This window comes from Hemicordylus capensis, chromosome 6 (genome assembly GCF_027244095.1).
Source record: "Hemicordylus capensis ecotype Gifberg chromosome 6, rHemCap1.1.pri, whole genome shotgun sequence".
NCBI classification, from domain to species: Eukaryota; Metazoa; Chordata; class Lepidosauria; order Squamata; family Cordylidae; genus Hemicordylus; species Hemicordylus capensis.
Window position 1 is genome coordinate 21,065,153 of NC_069662.1, and position 21,540 is coordinate 21,086,692.

Sequence of the window (21,540 nt, forward strand, 5' to 3'; positions counted from 1 at the left end):
TGGGTTCACTGGGCCCCCTCCCAATAGCATTCCCAAAGCGGTGAATGCAAACAACAGCATTCCCAGGGCTGTGAATGGAGAGGGTGATTCTTTCAGCCAAACTTTTTTTAGAGTTTAGTGAGAAAGTGGACAACTTTGGCATTTGGTTTAGAAATGGATGGTAAATCTCATGCCTGCCTGCCTGCCTGCCTGCCTGCCTGCCTGCCGGTATTCTTATCGATTTTTGCACATCTTGCCTGCCTTTGACATTATACATTCGGCTTCTGCATAAGTGGCTTACTTCTACACCTTAACACCAAGAAAAGTGAGTACCAAGTTAATCTGTCAGTTGGTGCCAAGACCCATCAAGCCTCCCCCTCTTCTCAGAGGGCACCCCGTGGCCCATCTAACAATGTCTTTGACTCTGTTGCTGATTGAGCAGAGGCACTAATTGCTGTGGGAGGCTGTGTGATCACATTGAGAGCAAACTCTGCTTCCAAAATGGGATGGAGGGGAGAGACTCAATGCAAGGGATCTCCAGTTCGGACCCCACATGCTGCTGGGACAGCCTCAATGCTGGGGATGATGGGAGTTGTAGTTAAGCAAAATCTGGGAACCCAGGCTTGGGAACCCCTGATTTAATGCATTGATGGAGGATGGAAATATCAACAGCTCTTGGAGACCGGAGAAGGAAGGTAGCACCACGACCAGGTTGGACCTAAATCTCTGACTGAAGGAAATGAGAAAGAACCACGAGATGTGGGTGTATTTATCAACGGCCCACTTGGTTGTTTTTGAGACAATTGCTAAAACTGGAGAAATGATGTTGGACTAGCTAGTCCATTGATGCAACTCGGCCTGCCTGTTCAGAACATGGTGCAAAGTCCCACTAAGGAGGCTGGACTGGGGCCGTCGCGGTTCATTAGGGTGCTCTCTATTTGGCTTCATTCTCCAAACTAGGAGGACTGACGTCATTCCCCACATCACACAATGAGGTCATTCACACAATCAAAAACTGTGTTCTACCCAGTTTGGGAGGTTTGGGAGCTCTGTGTGCTCCCAATTTTTGGTGACAGAGGAACATAGGAAGCTGCCATATACCAAGTCAGACCATTAGCTCAGTATTGTCTTCACAGACTGGCAGTGGCTTTTCCAAGGTTTCAGGCAGAAATCTCTCTCAGCCCTACCTTGGAGAAGTCAGGGCGGGAACTTGAAACCTTCTGCTCTTCCCATCCCCTAAGGGGAATATCTTACAGTGCTCACACTTCTAGTTCCCATTCATATGCAACCAGGGTGGACCCTGCTTAGCTAAGGGGACAAGTCATGCTTGCTACCACAAGACCAGTTCTCCTCTCCAGGAGTTACCCAGGTCACTTCTACCCAGGTTTTCCTTCTACCTTGCTTCCCTACAACCAATTTGGAGCACACAGAGCTCCCAAACCTGGGTAGAACAGAGTTTTCGATTGTGTTAATGACCGCAATATCTTGGAATTCATTGTTGTAACTTTGGAGATTCTCCTGATCCAATATTATGCATTAAAATTCTCTTTCAAGCTTGTGTCCTTCAAATCATGTGGCAGTGAGTTCCATAGGTCCAACTTGACACATGAGCTAAATTTGGAGTTATTGGCACAGAAGCATCAGAAGCCATATTGTATATGTGCTTAGCATAACTTGTGCCAAACCCCCACATTAGGTAAATTGTGGCAAATAACCATTTTTGGCTTGGATTGAAAGACAGAATATTCACAATTTCCTGTCCAGTTAATAGAAATGAGCTAAGAAAAACCAGCAGAAGCAAGAGGCAGGGGCTCTTAGACTTGCAGGAAAATTCAAAGGGAGATAATGAAGCTGGCCAATGTTTCTAAATTACTGTTTAATTGTGTGCCTATTTATTTGGCTAAATAGAGTATTTTATTCAAATCTGTTTTGAAATCAAGGTGCAAGCAGTTGAAAAATTAAATCTGAGTTGGGCGAATAAATAAATGTGATTATCAATGCAGATGGTCACCTACAGAGCCACAATGTTGGTTTGCACAATACAGCCTCAACTTGTCCTCAGCTGCTTGTATGCTTGTGGTGATGGCATAAAGAGACATCATGTGTGAATGAGCCAAGCACAGATGTGACTGGCATTCATCCCCACAACCTCAGTGGCCCTCTTTCTGACCCGAGCAATCACAGAAACCACAGCCGGCTGTGAGCACATTCAGCTGCTGGTCCACACACACTCCATTTCTCTCCATGAGTGCACACTCTGGGCCACTGTGAAATCTGCCCCTCTATAGAAGAAAAGTCCTCCCGAGCCCCAGCAAACTGAGATGGAGGAGCATTCTCAAATATGAGGCAGATTCCAGATATATCAGATCCATTGGAACCCCATAACAGTCTCCCTCCACGACTGTGACCTCAGCCGATCCCTGGCTCTTTTGGAGGATGCTGCTCCATTGAACTCCTTCCTAGTACTTTCCCCTTCCACCCTTTTCCTGCTAAACCTCATAATTCTCTTCCTCTCCTTCCCTCCGCCTGCATTTTCACTTCCACCCATCTCCCCCCTTATCTCTTTCTATCTGGTCCTCCATTTTCCCCAATGTCTCCGTCTCCCTGCCAGGTTGGTTTCTCCCATCCATCCATCCATCCATCCATCCCTTCGCTTCCCTCTCCTCTCCTCCCTCTATCCTCCCATGCCCTTCAGTCTATCCCCCTCTTCCCGCCCCTCTTCACGTCTTCTTCTTCTTCCCACCGCTCTTTCTCCATCACCCTCTCCTCCAGGTAGCTCTTTTGCTCCTTCCGCTTCTCCTCGTTCTAGGTTTGCGTTATCCACTGCTCACCTTCTTCTCCCTCCCCATCCCTTTCCCATCCTATCCATCTCTCTTCCAGCTCCTCTCCTTCCTCCATCCAGGTGGTCTGCTGCTTTGGACCATCACTTTCTTCCCCATCCCGATTCTCGTTCTGATTCTCTTTGGCGTCCATCTCTTTGCATCCTGTGATGTTTGCTTTCCGTTTCTGCCCGCCTGTAATCTTCTCATCTCTCCAGATTACTCCCCTATTCATCCTTCCATCCAAATCTCTTTCCCTGTGCTCCGTCCATATATGCATATTTCAATTCAGTTCATTCCAGCCTTTTCTTCCCTGCGCCTCTCTCTCTTCAGCACCACTCCATCCATCCATCTCTCGCCTCCATAATCTCCTCCTGTGCACCTTTTCCTTCTGTTGCCTCTCCGCTTTACTTTATCTTTCTCCTAGTGCTTCCCGATTCCTGTCTCTCCTCACAACTCACAGTTCCTTGCCTCCCCCCACACCCCGCAAACCCAATCCATGCCCGCCTTCGCCTGGCACTCACCTGCTGGTACTCCCAGTCCTCTGGGGCAAATTCGCTCCCCACTGCCTCAAACTGGAAGTTGATGTGTGGTGCCTGGTGCAGGAGGTATGTCCACCATGATGCTCGGTACCCCTGGGGGGACCCCATCACTCCTACGTGGGGCACCCAGAACGCCGAAACCGCTCACCGCGCAGGACGCCGGCTACCCATGCTGGCACAGGGATGGATGTCTGGGAACGGTGTGTAGGGAGGCAGTGCAGAACATCAGGGCTTATCCGCGTGGGATGTTGGGGAGGGGGGGAGTAGTGAGTAGTGATGGTGGGGAAATAAAGGGGGGGGGTCAGATTGCGTGGGGAAGACTGAGAAAGGCAGTGTGCCCTCTAGTGAATGTTTGCTGCATCACAATTCTTTTAGTCTAATCCTTGCCTATTTTATCTGTCAGAGAGACTGAGAGCTCCCCCAAATGGATGTATATATTTATGCAATAAGTAGGCTCCACTAAGGATATTTAAGGGTGAGGGGGACGTTCCACAAGTAGAACAAGTTCCAAAACTTTTTCAGTTTTAGAAATTTGGAATTGGTGCTCTATTTATCATCAGCAGGTAGACTATGCATGAACTCCCACGGGAGGTCCATCGTTACTGGATTGGTATTATCGATGTATTTGCAATCTCAAGTTGCTTACTAAATTGCTGACTGGGCAAAGAGGTACTTTTCAAAGTGGTGATTCTATTTTCTGTTAAGCAGGGAGAGCAACTCTATTCAACCTCAGCACATTTCAACCCCAGCACAGCATCCCTTCCAGTGGCTGTTGCTGGTGTCTCACTTTGTGTTTACTTTTTGGTTGTGAGTCCTTTGGGAATAGGGAAGCATTTTCTGATTGTTTTTCTATGTAAACTGCTTTGAGAAGTGGAATAATAATCATCATCACCACCACCACCAACAACAACAAACAGCAAGTGCTGCCTTTGTAAAGAAGTAGATGAAACAGTAGACCACCTAATCAGCTGTTGTAAAAAGATCACACAGACTGACTACAAACAAAGGCATGACAAGGTAGCAGGGATGATACACTAGAACATCTGCAAAAAATACAAGCTACCTGTAGCCAAAAATTGGTGGGACCATACAATTGAAAAAGTTGTAGAAAATGAAGATGCAAAAATATTATGGGACTTCCGACTACAAACAGTCAAACATCTGCCACACAATATACCAGATATAACTGTAGTCGAGAAGAAAGAAAAACAAGTGAAAATAATTGACATAGCAATACCAGGGGATAGCAGAATAGAAGAAAAAGAAATAGAAAAAATACAAAGATCTACAAATTGCAATTGAAAGGCTGTGGCAGAAGAAGACCAAAATAATACCAGTAGTAATTGGTGCTCTAGGTACAATTCCAAAACAATTTGAGGAGCACCTCAAGACCATAGGGGCCACAGAAATCACCACCAGCCAATTACAAAAAGCAACTTTGCGACAATATCTATAATAATAACAGCAACAACATTGATAATAAAATTCAGCCATCCCAGGTCCTTGGGAAGGACTTGATGTCTGGATAAAACAAACCAGTCAGTAAAACCTGTCTGACTGTGTAAACAATAATAATAATAATTTAATTTATATACCACCCGACTCTGATGGTTCAATAAAGCAAACTATTAAAACAACAAAGTTAAAGCAATTTAAAACATTCAAAGATTATGAAAAGCCAAGTTAAACAATGTGCCTTAAGGGCTCTTTTAAAAGCTGACAAAGATGTTAGGCCACAAATATCTATAGGGAGTGTATTCTGGGAGTGACTACAGAGAAGGCCTACTCCCAAGTCGCTGCCAGACAAGCTGGTGGCATCTGGAGATGGACCTCTCTCAATGACTTTAAAGTGCAGTGGGGGATCATGCAGAAGAAGGTGCTCTCCCAGGTAACCTGTTTAGGGCTTTAAAGCTGTTTAGGGCTTTAAAGGTAATTAACAGCACTTTGTATTTTGCCTGGAAGAGGAGGAGGAGGGGGTGGAGGCAGAGGAAGTTGACATTTTTAGAACACATGGATGCAACCAAATTAAGAGATGGATTTTGTTTATTGCCCACTGGAATATGAAATCAAATGATAATGTTTATCCATAAACTTTGTTTTCACTTGTATAGTTATTATTTTCTTTTTTACAATAAAAATATTATTTAAGACTTTGGGTTGTTTCCTACAATTCAATTTTTTTTACAAAAATATAATTAGCGCTGGGGGTGGGGGAGATATCCAAAGTTCCCTGAGGAATCCTATGTAAAAATTCCTGCATCTAAAGTTGTCCTGCCCTAATTCCTCTGCACTGCCAAGAACCTTGGAACCAGCCAATTGCTCCTGTAATTTGAAGAGGGTTTTTCCCCTGCACAATCATATTTTGTGTAATCAGTAAGCAGTTGGATAATTTAATTCATGAAATCTTCTTCCACAAGATGCAGTGGTGGTCCTTGACTTAGGTGACTTTATAAGGGGGTTAGGCCAGGCCTGCACAAAATAAGGCCCAGTGCCCAGATCCAGCCCATGGGGACTTTTTTGCTGGCTCACAGGAAGGAAAATCTTAAAGCAACAGCAGGAGCCATGAAGAGCTCTTGGCCTGTCCAGTGACAAGCGGCAGCGGCAGCTCAATGCATTTGTCCGCTTGAGACCAGATGTTCCTCACCCGCCTGGCTAGTCTTGTCCCTGGGCTGGAGCCCACTAACACCATCCCTCATCCCTCTTGCCTTCCCCCCTCCAACCCTCTACCTCTTCACTTTCATAATTTTTTAAAATAATTAATTTTAGTGTAATAATGTGCTGAAAATTGACCTTGGCCCCTGCACACCAAGTCGTGGTTGGTTCGGGCCCACTCGCATGGGGTATTCTGGGACTTCTGGGGGCCGGGCGCCCCCGATCCCCACCATCCCTACCAGTTCCGTGACGGAGCCGGTAATCGTGTGGGTGGCTGATCGGGCCACCCAGGGAGGGCGGAATACTGGTGTGCAGGGAGAACAGGTCAAACCTGCTTTCCCCACACAAGTCCTGCAGGCTCTCCGCACTGCTCATTGTCTTGGCCTGTGTCTCTGTGCCTAGCTAGCACCTATGCAGAGAATCCATTTACATATGAAACCCCACACATCCCTTCACCCCTAGAGGTGAGATCAACTCTTTGCTTTCTGGCTGGGAATAATCCCGCCCCCATTGCAACTTCAAACATTTGTGACGGGTGCACTGGCTGCCTGGTGACTTCAAACTCCTCCTCACAGTAAAGCCTGCTGTCTGGGAAAGCTCCTGGTGTGAAGGTTACAGGCGTCAAGGGAGGAGAGCTGGCCTTATAGTCCCCTGGCTAAGCAGGAGTCAGGACCCACCCTGCTTTGCATTTGAATGGGAGACTACATGTGTGAGCAGCATTGTAAGCAGGTGTGGAGCCTAACCGCCAGCGGCCTGTGTCCAGCAGTGGCGGCAGCCCTGCTCACCCCACCCACCGTGTCTGATGGCGTGGTCCATGCGGCTCTGTTCAGGAGTTAGAGTCCAGCCAGCGCCGCGTTCGTGGCACCGGCCATTTAACTCCCTTCAGGAGCTAGACTGGGGCTGGCGCTGCTTTCGCAGCACAGCGCAGCCAGGAGCGGCTGTTCCCTGCCTTTAAGTTAGGGAAGAGCTGCTCCTGGCCATGCCGCGAACGCAGCAGCCATTCAACTTCCGAATGGGGGCTGTGCAGCCCCCGCTCGGGAGCTAGACTAGCACCCTCGCCTCTGACGTCAGACGTGAGGTGATGGTGTCGGGGCCGCGAGGCACGGCCCCTGATTGGCAGCGGCCTGGGTTCTTTGAACCCATTCGCCCAATGTTGGCTCCGCCCCTGATTGTAAGATATTCCCCTTAGGGGATGGGGCCTGAGGATGGGGTCTTCTTCCATAGCATTTCCAGGCTTACATGCAGAAGTTCCCAAGTTCCCTCTCTGGAATCTCCAAGATAGGGCTGGGAGAGTCTCCTGCCTGCAACCTTAGAGAAACCGCTGCCAGTCTGTTTGTTTATTTGTTTATTGAATTTATATACCACCTAATACAGAAATCTCTAGGCAGTGTACAGAATTAAAACATAATACAAAACATTTAAAATCCATACAACGAGAAAAATCATAATAGATAAAAACACATTAACATTTAAAAATTTGGTCTCAGTTGAAGGCCTGGGGAAATAGATACGTCTTCAGGGTCCTCCTAAAAACAAACAGAGGAGATGCTCTTATTTCAGCAGGGAGCATGTTCCAAAGCCCTGGGGCAGCCACAGAGAAGTCCCAGTCCAGAGTGGCCAGCAAACGATTTGGCGGCAACCATAACTGGACCTCTCCAGATGATCTTAATAGGTGACAGGGTTCACGACAGAGAAGAGAAGCCACTCTCTTAAGTACCCTGGCCCTCAGCCATTAAAGGCTTTATAGGTAATAACCAGCACTTTGCATTTCGTTCGTAAACATATCGGCAGCCAATGCAGTTATTTTAGGATTGGTGTTATGTGGTCCCTTTGGGTAAACCCAGAGACCAATCTGGCTGCCGCATTCTGAACTAATTGTAGTATTCGGAACCAGTTGTATAAACAATACTGAGCTAGATGGACCAAGGGTCTGATTCGGAATAAGGCAGCTTCCTATGTTCCTATTATGGCTGGCAGCTATTCATGAGTAGTCCCACTGAAATTAATGGGAAAACATTAGTCATGACCCATGAGTCATCTAATTCAATTCAATTCATTCAGGTCAACCAGCATTAAACACACATCACATCAATTACATTTAAATATACACCACATATTATTATTAAACATCTAGACTCAACAACTTATAAACCAGCACCCAGACTTAATATGTTTAGCACCTTAAGTAATATTAACATAACAGATGCAGCAGCATATCTGTATATATATATAAATAATAGAAAGCACTTCAAAATACGGGCATTAGTGTTTTAGTTGGTATCAACACACCATTTGCGAATCCTGCAAGCTGCAGAACACAAAGTCTAGCAGTGCTACAGGAAATATCAGAGTGCTGATCTGACAGGAGGAGTATAACATAACAACTTCTAAATCTGCCTGAATACTTGTTCAGAAGTGGCAAAATTAACTCACGGCGTATACCACAGTCAAAGGAGCAACATAAAGAACACGACCCGCTGTTTCGACTTCTACATTTTCACATGTTCTATTCTTACATGGGATACAGTATTCTGGTATCTACTATCCAGTACAGCTGAGCAGGGGCGTAGCAAGGTTGGAGTGGGCCCAGAGACAAGATTTTAAAGTGGGCCCCCACTCACTGAAGCTCAGCTCATGAAGTAAAGAAATCTTAAATGAGGCTGAATAGTGGTAACAAAAAGCATAGTAAAATTTATATATAGAACATCATGCTAAATTATTTTTTTTAAGGTTTTGTAAATTGTGGATGATGCAAGTCATTTAATGCTACTAGAGAAAGACATGCTGTTCTGGTAGCTCTCGGTCTTAACACTCACATAAATTTTGGAGGATGAATACAACTGAAGGAAGCCCAGGCGGGTGCTCGGCTGGGGGAGTCAGTCATGTGACTTGCCTCTGTCCCCCCCAGAGGCAGTGGGCCCCCAGACAACTGTCTCCCCTTGCCCTATTATAGTTACGCCCCTGCAGCTGAGAGTAGCACATCACATCAAGCCTTTGTTACTGTTACTTGGAGTTGTTAAGTTAAATAAATAGTTAGCTGGTTTATAACCAGTTCTAATGTCCCCTAACATTGCATATCTAGGAGGAACCAGGCTCATATCTAATTAGGCTGGTAGGGTAACACTGAGGCATCGGTGGCTGTGGAGCGTGATGACACCAGTGTTATTGGGGGATGTCATCTTGCATTTCTGGAAGAAACATTTAGGTTGCTAAGCAGGTTATTGAAATCGACGCCCTCCAAGGTAGCATTTTCAGAAACCCTTCCTGTTCTACATGTCAGGACAGCTAGACAGGCAGAACTGAAGAGTTTCCATATGTGGATGAGAAAGTGCTGTCAGGTGGAAGGGCTGAGATTCCTTACAGGCCCCGGGGAACATTTTAGGACAAGCTAAGTCTGTACAGAAGAGACAGATTCCACTTGAACCTCTAGAGAGCCAAACTGGCACTTAAAATTAAGACCACAGAGTAGGATTTAAACTGACCTCTGGGGAAAAGCTGACAGAAGTCCAAGGGAGGGGGACCCATCTAGGTTAGGATGACTCATCCCTTCAGGAAGATTATATAAATGTTTCAGGTCCTTAATGCGGGAATGAAACATGTGGAATCTGTCTTTGGGGATGGGGCTGGAGCTCAGTGGTAAAGCATCTGCTTTGCATACATAAGGTCCCAGGTTCAATTCCTGGAATCTCCAGGTAGAGCTGGAAAAGATTCCTGCCTGGAACCTTGGAAAGCTACTACTCATCAGTGTAGATAATACTAAGCCAGCTGGACCAATAGTCTGACTCTGTATAAGGCAGCTTCCTATGTTTTTAGAGCTTGGGTATCAGCTTGCAGAAATATATGATAGTATTTAGAGGGACCAAAATGATATAGTAAGATTGAACCCCCATACAGGCAGAGAGCTAGTCTTGAGGTAAAGTAAAGTTGAGCTGTGTTGAGTTGGTGTCAACAACTGGCGCCCACAGAGCCCTGTGGTTGTCTTTGGTAGAATACAGGAGGGGTTTACCACTGCCTTCTCCCGCGCAGTGTTAGATGATGCCTTTCAGCATCTTCCTATATCGCTGCTGCCTGATATTAGGGATGTGCATGGAACCGGTTTGGAGGCCCTTTATGGGCCTCCAAACTGGTTTGAAGAACCACGGTTCCGCCGGTTGAACGGTGGGGTGTGTGTGTGTGTGTGTCTAGCTTTAAGTGTACCTCCCTGCCGCCCCATTGCCCCCGTTTTCTGGATATGACCATACTGGCGTGTTCAGGCATGCCGGAAACTTCTGGTCATATCCAAAAAATGGGGGCAATGGGGCAGTAGGGAGGTATGCTGCCACCTTGATGGGCTTTTCAAAAAATGGATGCCGGCAGGGGGGAAGCGGCGAGAGGGGTAAGTGCACCCTCCTCTGCTCTTAAGGCTGCACCTCCGCTGCCTTCGAGCCTCCCCGTCGCAATTCCGTGCACATCCCTCCCTACCCGATATAGTGCTTCCCATAGTCTGGGAAACATACCAGGGGGGATTTGAACCAGCAACCTCTTGCTCACTAGGCAAGTCATTTCCCTGCTACGCCATTAGGTGGCTTAGTCTTGAGGTAGCAAACATGAATTGTTCCTTTTGCTAAGCAGGTCTGACCTGGTTTGGATGGGAGACTGTCTGCTGTAAGATATTTGGATGTGAGCACTGTCCGCTGTAAGATATTCCCTTTAGGGGATGGGGCCGTAGCCCAGTGGTAGAGCATCTGCTTGCATGCAGAAGGTCCCAGGTTCACTCCCTGGCAGCATCTCCATGTACAGCTGGGAAAAACTCCTGCCTGTAACCTTAAGGGCTGCTGCCAGTCTGGAGTACTGAGCTAGATGGACCAAGGGTCTCTCTCAATATAAGGCAGCATCCTATACTCCCATTTGGAGAAGGACACAAGATGGACAAGTGTTGGCATGCTAGTGCCTGCTAACTTGGCAAAGAGGCACCTTTTAATATGGTGATTCTCTTTATTTAGCAGAGGGAGAGTAAGTGGCCCTCTCCACCCCCAGCACAGGACCTCCACTGACTGTTGCTGGTGTCTATCTTATGTTTGTTTTTAGATTGTGAGCCCTTTAGGGATAGGGATCTTTTTTATTTGTTTGTTATTTCTCTGTGTAAACCGCCCTGAGCCATTTTTGCAAGGGCGGTATAGAAATCGAATAAATAAACAAATAATAAATAGTGCTGGAGCATAGCTAAAGCTGACTAGCATGGTTAATGAACAGAATCAAGGAAGGTATAAAAGGCAGGAAGGCTTCCTTCAGAAATGGAAATCTTGCCCCTTTGAGAACAAAAAGGACTACAGCTTCTGGCAAAAGAAATGTAAACCAACAATAAAAAGACTTTTGAGGAGTGTATGGCTAAAAACATCAAGGTGGACAATAAAAGCTTCTTTAAATACATCAGAAGCAGGAAACCTGCCAAGGAGACTAAAGATGAATTTGATGCATCAGTGCACACTGCAGAAGATTTTGGGCAGATATCTACATTTGAACCAGTTTTTTGGGAAGAAAAGTAATGACTGTGTCCAGATGGGATTCACCCCAGAGTTCTTCAGGAGCTCAAATGTGGAATTGTAGATTTTCTAACAAAAATATGCCACTTGAATTCTATTTTAAACACATATACAGGACACAAGCCATTACAGAATTACATACTGAGAAAGCAGAGTTCCACCCATAAAATTCCAGACCATTTATAAAACTGTGAATATGTGGAGAAAGTGGCTAGAGAGACATCTTCTCCCTTATTTCATAATATCAGAACTTGGGATCATCCAATGAAACAGATGGGCAGTAGATTCCGAACAGATCAAAGGAAGCTTGTCTTCACAGAATGCATGATTAATTCATGTAACTCAGTATCAAAAGACATGGCGCTCTTGCAGACACTGATATATCACAATGTACTCTGAAAAATAAAATGGGAAATCTACACCACAAAGAAGGGTGTTGTGTAATATTCTTAGTGCCATCTGCTGGTAATCTATGGCAATCTGTGAAACAACCATCTTTCTTCTAAACTCCTTTTATTCTAAAGTTTAAAAGATAGTTGTTTCATAGATTGCAACAGGTTGCCAGCAGATGCTCTGAGAATATTATACAACCTCCTCTTTTGTAGTGTTTCATTTTTTCATAATAATTTGCTCTGAATTTGAAATATATCAGCATCTAGAAGAGCCCATGATGATGACAACTGGTTTAGAAGATTTTTAAAAGGCATTAGACAACTTGATCAAGGTTAAGTATTTAATTGGTTATTAGCCTTGACAGCTAAATAGAACTTCCATATTCAGAGGCAGTATATTTGACTTCCAGATGTTGCCTGACATCTTTACTCAAAGAAAAATGGCCTGGGAATAAACAGGGTGCAGATGGAGAAGACTTCTGAGGATTCCATGGACAGCCAGGACAACAAACAAATGGATCACAGAACAAATCAGTACAGAATTTTCACTCGAGGCACAAATGACCAGGCTCAAACTATCATACTTCGGACACATTATGCAAAAACCCAGCTACCTTGAGAAGTCTATAATGCTGGGGAAAGTTGAAGGAAAGAGAAGAAGAGGATGAACAGCAGCAGTGTGCATGGACTCAATTACCACAGCAATGTATGCACTCCTGAGAGACCTTAAAGGCCAAGTTGAAGACAGATCATCCTGGGAGCTTTCCAGGCTAGCTGCTCAACAGCAGCAAAATGCCTCCATTCAGGGAAGTTGCATTTGAAACGTAAACAGCAGGGGTAGCCGTCTTGTGGAAACTAACTACCTGAAAAAACAGCAACTTTCTTATGCCAGATATATGACGTCCTAGCTCTATATTGCAGCGATTAAATTCAAAACAAGGCATTGGAAATGTGAACAGCACTCAGCTGTCTGCGTAGGGACTGCAATGTCACAACACAGGGAGTGTGGAAGCACACCTCCGAGATACGGCGTGACCCCGTTGCAAGGTCTAATCTGGAAAGCGCCCTGGAGAGAATCTATCTATGTGGTCACTAAGAGATGACACCAACTTGATGGCACTCACTCACTCAATCAATCAGTCAAGTGCTGGTAGCCTTCTATGTGAAGTTCTCTTTCAGTAGAATGGGACCATGGTTTTCTTTTTTCCTTTCCTTACCCTGCAGGATGACAAGAAGTAGAACCTTATAGGTGTTCCCTGTCTGCACAATGATTACAGTTCAAAAGCCCCCGGCCCCAACCTCATGTGGTTTTCTGTTTCCCAGTGTGGTGCAGTGGTTAGAGTGTTGGACTAGGATTGGGGAGACCTGAGCTCTAATCCCCATTCAGCCATGAAACTCACTGGGTGACTCTGGGCCAGTCATGTATCTCTCAATCTAACCTATCACACAGGGTTGTTGTGCGGATAAACATAACCGTGTACACTGTTCTGGGCTCCTTGGAGGAAGAGTGGGATATAAATGTTTAAAAAAATAATAATCTTGCAATGAAGTTAGGTACTAGCCTCAGCTCTCTTAAGTCTTTCCCATAAAGCTTCTATTTTTCCTCGCAACAGGCATCCCAAACAGGAAGCTATACCAAACTAACTAGCCTAATTGCCAAAGGGTTGCCAACTCTCCAGGGTTAGCCTGGAGTCTCCAGGAATCAGAACGAATCTCTGGGTGATTATTGAAAGCCATCTTACACATTTTAATGGCTTGATATTGTGAAAAATATTGGAGAAAAATAATATCTAGGAACAGCTTCAGTTAATATTAAAGTAAAGTGTGCCGTCAAGTCGGTATCGACTCCTGGTGACCACGGAGCCCTGTGGTTTTCTTTGGTAGGATGGGTTTACCATCGCCTCCTCCCACGCAGTATGAGATGATACCTTTCAGCAACTTCCTATATCACTGCTGCCCAACATAGGTACCAGTGGGGATTCGAACCAGCAACCTCTGGCTTGCTAATCAAGTCATTTCCCCACTGTGCCATTAGGTGGCTTCAGTTAACATTGGCAACCCTAAATTGTCAACTAGCCAGGTTCTCCACCTCCCCACTTAATTTTAAAATAATAAAAAATAACAATTTAATAATTTAATAAAATAATAATTTTCCAATGCATTTTTTTTTAAAAAAAGGATGCGTGCATGTATATTATTGGGTAACATCCAGAAGCAGGTGTGTGTGTGTGTGTGTGTGTGTGCATGCTGTGCCAGATGAGGTGCCTCCTTGGAGTCTGGCATGGATCTCTCTCTCTGCTGTGAGCGACAGTGAGGAGAAGCCTGATTGGCTGACTCAGATCGTTGTGATGCCTGGGAGGGGGTAGAGGAGGAGTGAAGGCAACAAGGAGAAGCTGTCCTGTGCTAGCTAGTTTGCTCTGCGAACTGTAGCCAAGAACCCACCACTGGTGACAGCCCTGCAGTTACCCAGGAGAGGCAGCACCAGATGATAAGGAACAGCTGGGGAAAGGTGTGTGTGTGTGTGTGTGAGAGAGAGAGAGAGAGAGAGAGAGAGAGAGAGAGAGAGAGACTCCAATCTGCCTTCACTATCACAACCAAAAAGAGCGTTTGAGGCCCTTTCTGAACTTCAGCGGCTGGCTTCCTACTGTACACAGCCAAAGGGCTCTTTTGTAAATCCGTCCCTCAAATGCAAACAGCAACAGAAACTCTGTCCCTGCAGCACCAGCTCCCCTCTCCTTTCTTGGTTTATGCAGGGAAGGGAGATGCCGAGTTGTATGAAGGGAGAATTCTGACCAATACACACGCCCACCCAGGAAGATGCCTTTTAGCGAATCAGATCCTTGGTCCATCTAACTCAGTACTGTACACTGACTGGAAGCAGCTCTCCAAGGTTGCAGCAGGAGTCTTTCCCAGCCCTACCTGCGACGAGATCCCTTTTCAGACAGCAGGCTTTACCGCGAGGCTTTACTGCGAGTTCAGGGAATAATGGATACTCCCGACGCAAAAAGAGGATTTCCCCCCACCCTGTACATAAATCGGGCTGGGTTCCAATATGGAGGGGAAAACCCGAATCGTATGAGAAGGGCTCTCTGAAATATTGTACAGACTTTGGGGTAAATCGGGCTGATATGTGAGTGTACACTCACCCTCTCAAAGTAAAGTCATGGTAAAGTTGCTGTCTGAAAAAGCTCCAGGGATTAAACCTGGGACCTCCTTCTGTATGCACAGTAGATGCTATAGCACTGAGCTACAGACCTATTCCAAGGTCACATAGAAAGCTTTATTATATAGACAATTGGTCCATCTAGTTCAGTATTGTCCACACTGACTGGCGGCTGCTCTCCAGGTTTTCAGGTAGGTTTTTCTCAGCCCTACCTGGTGGTGTCAGGGACAGAAGCCGGGACCTTCTCCATACAAAACAGATGCTCCTCCACTGAGCTAGAGTACTTCCCCAATAGGCAGGCTGGTGCAAACTACACTTGCTCACATTCATCCCATGTTTACCCTCCCTCCAGTCCTTCTGCTTAGGTGGTGAAAATATTGTTTATTTTTATTTTTTTAATTTATTCAATTTCTATACTGCCCTTCCAAAAATGGCTCAGGGCGTTTTACACAGAGAAATAACAAACAAAGATGGATCCCTGTCCCCAAAGGGCTCACAATCTAAAAGATACACAAGATACTGCAGATACCAGCAATAGTCACTGGAGGTACTGTGCTGGGGGTGGATAGGGCCAGTTATTGGCCCTATGAAGCTGCCTTCTACTGAGTCAGACCATTGGCCCCTGCTAACTTGGCAAAGAGTTTTAACTTGGCAAAAAAATTTTAGCGTGCTGATTCTCTTTATTTAGCAGGGGGAGAGTAACTGGCCCTATCTACCCCCAGCACAGTACCTCTAGTGACTGTTGCTGGGGTCTGTCTTATGGTTCTTTTAGATTGTGAGCCCTTTGGGGACAGGGATCCATCTTATTTATTTCTTATTTCTCTGTGTAAACTGCCCTGAGCCATTTTTGGAAGGGCGGTATAGAAATCGAATAAATAATAATAATAAATAATCTAGCTCCATATTAACACTGACTAACTGCAGTGTAGGGCTTTAGGGAGGAATCTCCAGAGCTTTAGGGAGCAGTCTTCCCCAGCCAAGGAGTGAATCTGGGCCCTTCTGCATGCAAAGCAGGTGCCCTGACACTAAGCTATGGATGCTGCCGCTTTATTGCTTATGATGAGAGTTTGATTGATTGATTGATCAAGTGTCATCACATCATTGTCGACTCTTAGTGACCACCAGGGCCGGTGCTAGGGTTTTTTGCGCCCTAGGCGAGATCACCTTCTGGTGCCCCCCCCCCGGCCAATCATATTTCAAACACAGATGTATTATAGGAAGAATGAAAAGCACAGAATTTGAAATTGTTAATTTATTTTTTTTTAATTGTGAAAACATGTCATAAAACAATTTCTGATTTATTTTCTCAAACAGAACACAGTTTTAGCACAGAAATCACTTTGAAAAATGTTAAATGTGATGCTGAAATTTAAGTCTCTTTAATGTTTCAATTTCAAGCAAATCAAAATCTTATTTTATGTGCCTTTTCCTTTGCAAATTTTGTTAACAGTTCCTTCAGGTCAAGTGCTGATGCTTCAGCATGATCGATTGATATAGTTGCCAAACCAACTAGTCTCTTTTGGAGCATAGTTGAGCGTATGTGTGTTTTTATAAGTTTGAGTTTTGAAAAACTGCGTTCACCACTTGCCACTGACACTGGAAGTGTGAGAAGGATCCTAAGAGAAACAAAAACATTAGGCACACTATTCTGGATTTTGTGTTGTAGTATGAAGAGAAGTACTTTTTGTGGTGGCATAGACTCTGGAAGCCTTCGAGCAACTGCTTGAAGTTCACAGCACAGATCTTCAGCATCAATATCTTTGTTTTCATTGTGTGTCAATGACTGCTCCAAAGTCTTGCAGGCCTTTCGTACATCTTCAGTACATTTTTTGTTGATGCTGTATATATCATACAGGAAGCCAAATACAGAATTATAGTGTTGTAGTTGTTGGAATCTCTCTTCAACAGATTGAATGGCCATATCTAAAATAGCATAATAGAAATCCGCTTTGAATTTTTGCTTTGGATCTTGTGGAGCCTCATCTGGGGCCTCATACCCAAACTGTTTTTTCTTTCTCCTTTGTCTAAATTGTTCTGTCTCAAAGTTTGGTAATATTTCTAACTCCTTTGCAATCACACTAGCATCTATCAAAACTTGTTCAAAACCATCATCACACCTACAGCCCACAAGATAATTCTTGGTTACTTGTAATTGACTTGTAGCTGAACTTAAATCAGTTTCCTTATTTTGTAGTAGTTTGCTTGTCAGATTTATTTCAAAAAGCATGTTGTACCATACAACAAGGGATACCACAAACTTGAACTTACTAATGCCTTCAGCAAGACCCTTAGCTACAACAAGAGATTCACTTGTTGTTTTATGTGGGTGTGGTTCATTATAGATCTCCATTAAAGCATCATATATACTACCAAGATGATATCTCAGTGGTTTCAAAGCATCAATCCGACTCTCCCATCTTGTTTGACTCAAAGGCTTAACAGTAATGGTAGGTACATGGCTAGTTAGTATTTGCCAATGCCGAGTTGATGCAGAGAAATAATTATAGATCTGTTGAGCCAACATGAAGAAGCCTGTTGCTTCCTGGCAACTCTTAGCAGCATCATTGACAACCAAATTGAGAGAGTGCGCACTGCAGGGCATGAAAAAGGCATGTGGATTTATATCAAGAACTCTCTTTTGTACTCCCTGTTCTTTACCTCTCACGTTACTCCCATTATCATAACCTTGACCACGCAGATTCTCAAGTGGTAATCCCATTTGCTCAAGCAGCCAAAGAAGAGTTTCTGCCATAAAGGCACCAGTAGTCTTCTTTAGAGGAACAAATCCCAAGAAATGTTCTTTTATTGTAACCTCAGGCTCAGATGTTTCAGTATCTGATGGCATGATGACATCGACAAAACGTACAATCATAGTCATTTGTTCAGTATGACGAACATCAGGTGTACAGTCCAAAATAACTGAGTAGTATTTGGCGGAGTTTATACGTGCTAAAATGTTCTGTTTTATGGAAGTTGCTAGAAGCTCTATAAGTTCATTTTGGATCTCTTTTCCTAAGTAGTGAACCATAGTTTCTTCATCTTTAACTCTGCGCACATGTTCAGTCATGACAGGGTCAAAAAGAGCCAAAAATTCAACAAGCTTCAAGAAATTTCCATTGTTCTCACTGTACAACTTTTCAGTTGTACCACGAAATGCCATGTTTTGCATGCCAAGAAATCTGACCGCAGCAATCAAGCGTTCCAAGACTTTTCGCCAGTATTGCTCTTCTTCCCTTATTTTCTGTTGGTTGATATTATCAATTGTTTTTCCTTTCTGTAAGCGCAATTCAAGTTCTCTCCACGCCTGGTAACTGTATAGATGGAGCGTACTCCTCTCATGTGCCGACATAATTGCTCCAATGTTCTTCCAGTCTTTTGAACCTGGGTCTTGTAAAGCTGTTGCTCCACCATCTCTTTTGCTGAACAGCCTACAGCAAAAACAAAAAACCACATCTTTTGAGGCAGAATATATCAGCCAATGACGGCACATTTCTTCACCATTTGCCAGTTTCCTCTTGTAATAGACAGGAGAGAATTTTCTTTTTTGGGAGTCTTTTGGAAATTTATATGATACAATCTGCCGTGGGCCATGCTGAGCAATAAGCTGTCGCAAATTTTCACTGCAATAGTTAGGCCAGTTAGCAGGGTCACTGCAATCCAAGCTAGGCACAATACCAACGTGTTTTGTAGTAATTGCAGTACTCTCAGTTTCCTCAAAATCCTCGGTTTCCTCTGTGTGTTCCACTGGAATATCTCCAGACTGTGAGACTTTGTCCTCAGAAGTAATACCACTTGTAGTAAGACCAATACCACTTGTACTAGGAGTTTCCTCAGTGGTAGTTTCACCGGAAGAACACCTCTTGCTTGGCGTCTTCCTTGGCTCTTTCTGCCTTTCGTTTGCGGAACTGAGCTCCAGATGGTTTTTTCCTGTCAGCCATAATTCCCTTGGAATATAACCATATTTAAGAATGCCCCAAAGCCTCTCCCAGCGGAGTCCCCGGGCCGCGCCACGGCCCGCGCGCCCGCCCGCGGCCAGGCCCCTGCTGCCGCGCCTTCCCCCTCGCCCGCCACCCCTGGCCCCAGGTGGCCTTGATGAGGCCCCCGCCGCCTCCTGGCCTGGCGCCGCTGCCTTCTTACCTCATCGTTGTCCGACCAGCCCGCAGCTCTGCCAGCAGCCCAGCACCTCCGCTCGCAACTCCGGGCCAGGCGCCAAGGAGGGAAACTGTGGTCTGCTGCTGCGCCTGCGCGCGAGGCACGAGGCACAAGCAGCACAGCAACAGCGCCTGCCTCGGCCTCCAGAGGGCGGGCCGCGGGTAAAGAGAAGTGGGCGGGCGCCAGCAGGCTGTGTGGCGCGTGAAAGAAAAGGAGTGGCACCAGGTGGCGGGCGGTGGGGGGGGCAGCAGGCTGGCCAGCACCCCCTCCATTTTGGCGCCCTAGGCAACTGCCTAGTTCGCCTTAATGGACGCGCCGGCACTGGTGACCACATAGATAGATTCTCTCCAGAATGATCTGTCTTCAACTTGGCCTTTAAGGTCTCTTAGTGGTGCATTCATTGTTAAACTGCCTCTCCTTGGCCCTCATTCCTGCAAGAACTAAAACTTGATGAGATATTAAATGCATCTAGTTAGAAGTTTGGTTTGCACATCCCCTGCCCGCCTTTGCTACAATGGGACTTTCAAGTGATTTTCAGAGAAATGGTGTGAAAATCTTCACACGTTCTTCTGCACAATCTCCACTGCATGTTAAGGTCATCTTAGGAGATCCGTCTTCAGTTACCACCAACATGTCTGGTGGCGACTCAGAGGCGGGCTTTCTCTGTAGCTGCTCCTGGGCTGAGGAATGCACTCCCGGCAGAAATCCGTAATCTGAGTTCATTTTTGGCCTTCAGGAGAGCGTTTAAGACCTATTTGTTTGGTCTGGCCTTCCAGGGTTTTTAAACTGTTTTTAAACCGTAAAGGTTTGGCCTGGTTTTCTAGGGTTTTACAAACTGTTTTAATTGTTTTAATAATGGTTTTATGTGGTTTTTACGGGTTTTTAAAAATTTTAATAGTTAATTGATTTTAGTTTTGTTTTAATGTAAGCTGCTCTGAGCCATTTTTGGAAGGGAGGTATTGAAATCAAATCAAATCAATCAATCAAATAATAAATATACTCCTTACTTCTGTGTTGCATTCTTGACCTGAGACCCTTCAGGGCTGCTGCTTCAGCGTAAAAGCAAGCATAAATGCAATTAGACAGCAATACACTTAATGGGATGCCCAGTTTGATCCAGAATCACTGGAATGTGACAAGGTTCAAATCCCAACCCCACTTAATGTTGTTGTTGTTGTTGCTTACCAGAGAATTAGGAGAAAATCTGTGCTCTGTTAGCTAATGTTGTAAACAAAGACTTTTGTTGGATGATGATGATGATGATGATGATGATGATGATAGTAATAATAATAATAATAATAGCCCTTTCACCCAGCATTGGTCCTGTTCATTCTCCCGGAATGTACAGATCTTCACTTCACAGATCCAATTTTCACTTATTTTCTTACTCATTCAGGAGGAAATTTTTATCCCATGCCTTCCATCTCAGTGAGCCCTAATGAAGTGGCAGCCCTGAGGGGGGAAATGTCAACTTCCAGTGTAAAAGTGAACAGTACTGAGAAGAGGAGTTAGAGCTATACCAAAAATGAACTTCGTCTTTGCATCTCTTACAACTAACCAAGGCAGAATGGAAAGAGGTATTTCCAGTCAGCAGTGCAAAAAAATCAGGGGGGATCTATTAGTGCAGGGGTTCCCAAGTTCCAACCTGTGGTACTCCAGATGTTATTGAACTACAACTCCCATCATCCTTAGCTATAGTTTAGGGGACTGATGGGAGTTGTAGTTCAGCAACATCTGGAGTAACCTCTATAAGCTACCTTATACCAAGTCAGACTATGGGTCCACCTAGCCACAGATAATATTGAGCTAGGTGGACCCATAGTCTGACTTGGTATAAGGTAGCTTCCTTTGTTCAGAAACTGAGCCATATATATAAAATCTGGGTTGGCGCTGCTCCAGAATCCTGTATATACTAGAACTACCTCAAGCCATGGAGTGAACTTCTTAAGCTTATAAACAGCCGGTTGCCTGGCCTCTGTACTGTCCCCCATATCTGTTCCAACAAAGCCTTGACAAGGTCAGGAGGTGGCATTGCTGAGGTGCCTGTGAACAGCAAGAAGTTTTTCACGCCTGGCTTTTAGTTCGCATCTCCTCCAGAATGGAGATATGTATTCACATATCGGCCAAATTTACCCCAAAGTCCCTGCGAGCTATTGGGGAACACTTCACACACAATTCGGGTTTTCCACTGCACATTAGAGTGTAGCCAGTTATTTATACTCGGGCTAAAAAAAACCCACTTTTTGTGTCTATTTTGAAGGGGGGGGCAACTTCGAACTTGCAGTAAATCCTCACGGTAAAACCTGCTGTCTGAGAAAG

At 45.0% G+C, this 21,540-nt stretch overlaps 2 protein-coding genes across 5 annotated transcripts in view; one reads left to right on the forward strand and one right to left on the reverse strand.

Annotated features, from left to right (window-relative positions):
• TTYH1 (tweety family member 1) overlaps window positions 1–3,616 on the reverse strand; it is a 110,367-nt gene extending 106,751 nt beyond the window's left edge. Inside the window, exon 1 of one of the 2 annotated variants that reach the window (XM_053265871.1) lies at window positions 3,323–3,616. In XM_053265871.1, the coding sequence (XP_053121846.1) occupies window positions 3,323–3,448 (126 nt within the window). In that variant the 5' untranslated portion in view covers window positions 3,449–3,616. The remainder of the gene's footprint in view (window positions 1–3,322) is intronic. The other variant, XM_053265872.1, reaches the window with a different exon arrangement.
• LOC128331891 (T-cell-interacting, activating receptor on myeloid cells protein 1-like) overlaps window positions 166–21,540 on the forward strand; it is a 47,443-nt gene continuing 26,068 nt past the window's right edge. For all 3 annotated transcript variants that reach the window (XM_053265884.1, XM_053265885.1, XM_053265886.1), the window contains exon 1: window positions 166–304. The gene's annotated coding sequence lies outside the window, so the exon portion shown is untranslated. The remainder of the gene's footprint in view (window positions 305–21,540) is intronic.